This window comes from Aspergillus pseudodeflectus (genome assembly GCF_044049435.1).
Source record: "Aspergillus pseudodeflectus strain CBS 756.74 chromosome Unknown BJX68scaffold_68, whole genome shotgun sequence".
In the NCBI taxonomy this organism is placed as follows: domain Eukaryota; kingdom Fungi; phylum Ascomycota; class Eurotiomycetes; order Eurotiales; family Aspergillaceae; genus Aspergillus; species Aspergillus pseudodeflectus.
Window position 1 is genome coordinate 153,011 of NW_027263844.1, and position 6,000 is coordinate 159,010.

Consider the following 6,000-nt stretch of genomic DNA (forward strand, 5'->3'; position numbering starts at 1 on the left):
AGCAGTCAAAGAGTGCCTAATAACCTGCTACCTACAGCTTAGGTGCATGAGAATAGCACCTAAATGGGTGCTGAAAATTTTAGCCGACAAGGAAACTACTCCTGATCATGTGCCCTTCAAGGTGCGGTACTATGAGCAATGGCCCCATCTCATCCATCACCCACCAAAGAACCTTTCCATCCCTCCTTGGCAATCTTACCACCAGCAATCATCTTACAAGCTACTATCACTCGGAATGCTATCGGAATAACTCAATCTCATGCCATCACTTTGTGATCATTCCCTGCCTTTCGACGAGAGACGTACTAGTACAGATTCTAGTGCTGGCGATCAACACGCCTCTTCCCTCTGAAGTCCATAGCCCGAAGGTCCACATGTCTTGGTCAGGGTCGACCTTCGAAGTGCAGTACCTCTCGCACTAGTGGCAATATGACAGTACTTAAGAGGCGCTCCTCGAATATTGGATCGTCAAACCCTAGGGATGCCATTCCAGGTGGGCAGAACAAGCAGCTATGCACGGCATCACCATATCCTGGACCCCTTTCCTTGCATACTTGGTGCAGCTTTGCCTGCAGGTAATCCGCCGACACAGCGTACGGAAAACGGAACTCTTCGATTGGCTTCTCGAAAGAAAGTTCAATCAAGGCGAGGCCGAGGGGAAACAGAATGTCACTCCTGATGTGAGATGATGAGGATTTCTCTGCGTCGCCAGACATTGGTTCAGGTTGAGTGGTGATTGCCCATGTACAGTAGAGACTGTCAAGCGACGGGTTTGTCGTGTCGCTCTTGAGCGCCAGTTGGACATCTGAGATGTCCCAGTTTGGCTTCAACCAGTTACCATGGAATTGGGCGACCCAACATGCCAGACCAGTCGCAATGCGGAGACGGTCTCCCCAGCTTGTTTGGTGTAAGTTTCTCTTCAGCGGAAGGTTGCCGATTCTCAGCTCATGACTTCGAATAGCTGTCATGAGGTAGCGGACACCAGGGTCCGCACCGAGGAAGCCGAGGACATGCTGGTCACCCAAATACTGGGGCAGTAATAGCGAGGAGCAGATGTCTGCTATCTGGCGGGCAGAGACTCCTTTTGGGATGGTCGTGGAGCTTTGAGCAGGGGCTGTCCTTTTCGATGCCTCTTTACCCCGTCCGATGCTCAGTCGCGGCTGATGGCCACTCGAAGGCAATGCAGTCACGGGAACAGTCTTATCGCCTTTCCAAGGCGTGAATTCGATCTCTCTCCAAGTCCACTGCCCGTATGAGCCCGTTTGAGCAATGTTAGAGAAGATCACGCGAAACGTGCAGGCATCGCCCTGCTCAAAACCACCATTCAGCTTCAGAGGAGCCGGTGGGAGTTTTAGATGGACCAGGTGGTTATCCTTGCAAACGCATCCCCACTGACTACTATGCACAACTGCCTTGAACAGACTTTGTGCATGCGTACGTACTTCACGGAAGCGTGGTAGGAGTTGAGTCCATGCTGTATCCTTCCTCGGTGCTTTGAGGTGTGTTGACTGCTCAATGAGTGTTTTGAGTGTGTCGTTGGCTATACCAATGCTCATCATCAAGTCGTCATAGACCGTCTTGTTAAGCACCTTCCATGGCCTTATCTCTGGGTCTGTGTTTTGAGCAACCTTGGTGAAATCGTTAGTTGGAATACTCGGCGCTGGCTGCCCCGTACCTGAAACATACACTGACGCTTGTTGAGATCTTAAGGCCAAGCCTCTCCGACAGTGTAACTAGGAGATCATGCAAAGCTATCATGTTCCCCATAAACACGTCGTAGCTACGGCCCAGTTTGGCTTTCAGGCGATCCTGCAGACTGACGTCCTTCCATAGGTTTCCCTGTGGTTCGTTGATGAGGGCGCGTATTTTGTCCTCATTGTCAACGACGCCTTCAAGGACTTTCTCAAGATTATTCAGGAAGATTGTCTGCTGGGTCCCAATTCCAAGTGCATAGGCGCTGAAAACCCGCCGGTATCGACGTAAAAGTTTCAGCTTCTCGAATCCTGTGGCATAGTTGTCGAGTTGATTTACCAGAAGAGGCAAGAGGGCCAGCGTCACACCAGCAGCTTCCAATCCAGTGACCATCTTCAAGGATAGATGTACATATGAGTAGCTTGGGTTTGTGCGTGAGGTAGAAGAGTAGGTGAAGAGGATTCTCCCTGTTGACCCCGCCAGGTGATGGTGTCAGCTTTGATCTCGCGGCTGACGAGGACAGGGAACCAATCGCGGTCAGGAAAGAAGCAAACATGCAGCAGCCGATGAGGGGCACTTTATCTCGCAATCCGCGAATCCATCATTCTTTGAAAACCTCACTCCATCTTTACTCTTCGAGATGACCACAGTTTCAGGAGAGCCGCTTGGGAGCCCAAACGAGTCCTCAAATCTGGCGCAACCTGAGGCCCTGACAGTTCGTGGGGAAGCCCACCAACCTACAGCCTCAGAACAGGTTCGAGGTATCATAAGCAGGCTCACCAACCTATTGTCGTCCAAAATCCACGTCAGCCGTTTAAACGAGGTCCCCATATATAAATGGAATGATGAACTCGGCCGACTGCGAGTCTGGGCCGCAAATGTTGGGGCGAATCAGACTGCCCAGTCGTCGCTGGAGTATCGTCTCCGGGATGATTCCCACATTCTCCGCCAGGTGATCAACAATCTTTCCGGTCTCGACCGATTGCTCCTTGATCTCAAAGAGTTCCTCGAAGCAGCCGGTATAGAATCAACAGACTCGGACGAACAAGATACCCTCTATTCGAGTTATGAGCTTGATAAGGATATACAAAACGAGGCCGAGTTACAAGAGATCTACGGGAGCGTGGCCAACATCGTTTCAAACCTCTACGAATTGTCTATCATTATTCGGATGCCGTCTCACCACGACCGTCTTCTATCGATGAACGAAAACAGTAGCCTGCATATCAAGTCCTGGGCTAAGCGACACGTCTTACGAAAATACCCTTTCCTCCCTGAATTCCTCGTTGAAAGACTTGGTACAGCAATGTCCAAGCAAAAGGCGATACTTCAATACCGCGAGAAACAGCACAATAACGCCGGCCCAGGCCGCTCAGACCACAAGCACCTGACTGCTCCTGGTAATATTTCTTATGATGACCTATATGAGACGGACAGTTACTCGGACGAATCTGCTACTTCACCTACTCGCAGCTCTGCCTTTGGGGAAGGCAGTCTGAAAGTCACCGAGCCACCGAAAGAGTCCGCAAGCCGGAGGCCTTTTGAATGTCCATACTGCTTCTACACAATCGTTATTCGAGACTCCCAAGACTGGACACGGCATATACTTCACGATTTGATGCCTTATGTATGTCCCTACGAGAAATGTGCAACGCCAGATAGGCTCTTTTGCAGCCGCCGGCAGTGGTACCATCACATCTGCACCGATCACGGGGTTAATCGCTCAATGGACAACTACTTCACATGCGTTGTGTGCCGCAGGGATAGGATCCCAGCTGGTAGTTTTGAGCGACACCTTGGCCATCACCTGGAAGATCTTGCCTTGGTCATGACTGAATCAAGAAACAACCAGGCGGATGGCGACAATAAGGATGAGACAGCAAGTATGCCGTCTTCAAATGAGCCTGTACTCCAGCCTCTTCCGTGGGAACTGGATTCGGGATACACCCATCCCAGCTGGAGCATATCGCCGTCAGCCAACCAGGACTGGTACTCATACAGCTCACCACTCGAGCTAAATCCTTCCTGGCCCAGTAATTCTTACGCTTCTTTCGTTCCTCTCAGTGTTGATCCTCCCCAATTCGCCGACCCAGGCATCCGCAGCAGCGCAGGCCTGTTAGGCACTTACGGGGACCATTATCAGATACAGCAACCTTATCCACGTTCTGCAAATGTATTTTCTTCGCCACATCAAAACCCCGGTAGCTTGCATGAAGTGCATGTGGGCTTAGAGCAACACCTCGCCTTTGGCCATTCATCTTTTGAACCTAATAATAGCCCTGCAAGCAGGTACGTCTATAAATATTTATTAAAGGCCTTATAACCAGGGAACTAATGAATTCTATACTTCAGACCTCCTGGGGAGTCCTATACATGCAAATGGGAAGGCTGCATATCTACTATCGTCTTCCGGCGTGAGGCTGACCTTATCCGGCACCTTAGGACAATACACATTTCGCCTAACCAATACCCGTGTACTGAACCGAATTGCAACTGGACGTTCGGCCGAAGGGATCATCTGTTGCACCATGTAAGGAGAAGGCATACAACTCAGCCAAGTCACACCCCTCCACCTCCTGCAAATGTATTTTCTTCCCCATATCAAAACTCTCGTAGCTTGCATGAAGTGCATGTGGGCTCAGAGCAACACCTTGCTATTGGCCATTCATCTTTTGAACCTGCCAATCGCCCTGCGGGCGGGTACGTCCACAAACATTAAACGCCTTATCAGCAGGAAACTAATAAATTCTATACTTTAGACCTCCCGGGGAGTCCTATACGTGCAAATGGGAAGGCTGCACATATACTGGCGTCTTCCCGCGTGAGACTGACCTTCTCCGGCACGTTGGGACAATACACGCCCCTGACATATACCCGTGTACTGAACCAAATTGCAACAGAACGTTCTACCGAAGGCATCACCTGTCGGAACATGTAAGGAGATATCATACACCTCAGCCAAGAGCGGCAACTTAAGGTCCCAGCCTATTCTCGATGTCCAAAGATTTGTACCGTGGCAGCTAGCTTCCAGCAGGCTGGTGGAAACTTGCAAGGTTGAGATATTGATGATATTCTTCATATTCTCCTCACCATCTGTGCCGTTTGAATTATGATTATACGCATGTGTAGTTAGTCTATCCAGGATTATGAGAGCAAATCCCTTTCGCATCTTTTCACTCCGCCAATAGGATTCCATCACAACCAGTTTCAAACTGGTGCGCATGCACATGTTTGTGGTGCTATATAGAGCGTATATAATGCCTCTGAGGAGTTCGATCACCAAGCGCTTACAGGGCCATAGGATCGGGCACCGAAGCCGCTTGTCGATGCCTTGCTAGCCAGGCATCCGTCCGCGCCCAGGAGCTATCGCTGCCTTATCGGCAAGGCAGCCGCTGTGACACGAAAAGAAGAGTGGGCCCAGCGACTAAAGAGAAAGTTATTACCCTATTAGGAAGGATGTGCTATAGTTAGAATCGACCAAAAGCCGTTGCTACACCTGGCTTGGTGACTAATTACTTGTCTGTGAGCTGGTCGTCCTTGGCACCGGAGGTCGTCTCTTTGGCAGGGGTGAAAGTTCATGATTTATTGAACCATTTGCAATGACTGCCTTGTGATACCCAGCGTTCCTACAGTACAAGTAGAGCATCTCTCCTTACTCCGTACAGTGAGCGGAATATTACTGGCTGTGACCTATCTTTCCTGGTCAGGTAGCACAAAATAATCCCCCCAGCCTTGTCTGGAATGGCATGGTACGATGGATCCGTGAGCCTGATCATTCCAATTACACAAAGCCCCGCGCCCGGCATTTGGCGCCAACCACCTACTGGGCAGGCTACACACATGCATCGGAGGAATATTACAATTCGTCTCTGCCTGCAGGGCTGTGAACCTGGCCTAGAGTAGAATCCTCCCACGGTGTAGGACGAAGGTTGGATCTACAGCGCCTACCCCGGTTCTGGTGTCTCCCTAGTGCCAGCGCTCTGCACCTTGAGCCTGTAAGCAGGGTACGTGGACTAGTTATGGCTCAAAATCCTTTTGGGGCTGTACTACCTTACCCAGGTTAACCTCAACTATCTCACCTAATCTCAGCGGCTGAGGCATGGTTCTGGAATTCACGGGTGTTAGAATGGTGCGAGGGGGAGCGAGAACGAGCATGACAGCTTATGCTGGTGCTAACCCTCCGTTATACATGTTCATCCTTTTCGCCCTCCACTTGGAAATAGGGCTCAGGCTTTTCTTACATCTACTAGATCTCTCTTCCTGACGCTATCATCATTGATACTTACGTTTTGAAGGTCAACATTCGCC

At 50.3% G+C, this 6,000-nt stretch overlaps 2 protein-coding genes across 2 annotated transcripts; one reads left to right on the forward strand and one right to left on the reverse strand.

The window, feature by feature from the left end:
• Positions 1-181: 181 nt before the first annotated feature.
• BJX68DRAFT_190062 (uncharacterized protein) lies at positions 182-2,208 on the reverse strand. Its single transcript, XM_071037364.1, has 3 exons — positions 1,687-2,208; positions 307-1,628; positions 182-238 (listed from the first exon to the last, which is right to left on the reverse strand). The coding sequence occupies exons 1-2, from the start codon at positions 2,083-2,085 to the stop codon at positions 384-386; spliced, it is 1,644 nt and encodes a 547-aa protein (XP_070893905.1). The 5' UTR covers positions 2,086-2,208; the 3' UTR covers positions 182-238; positions 307-383.
• Positions 1,947-4,844, forward strand: BJX68DRAFT_190066 (uncharacterized protein). Its single transcript, XM_071037365.1, has 3 exons — positions 1,947-3,981; positions 4,045-4,276; positions 4,452-4,844. Exons 1-3 carry the CDS (start codon positions 2,333-2,335, stop codon positions 4,515-4,517), a joined length of 1,947 nt encoding a protein of 648 aa, XP_070893906.1. The 5' UTR covers positions 1,947-2,332; the 3' UTR covers positions 4,518-4,844.
• The last annotated feature ends 1,156 nt before the right edge of the window (positions 4,845-6,000 follow it).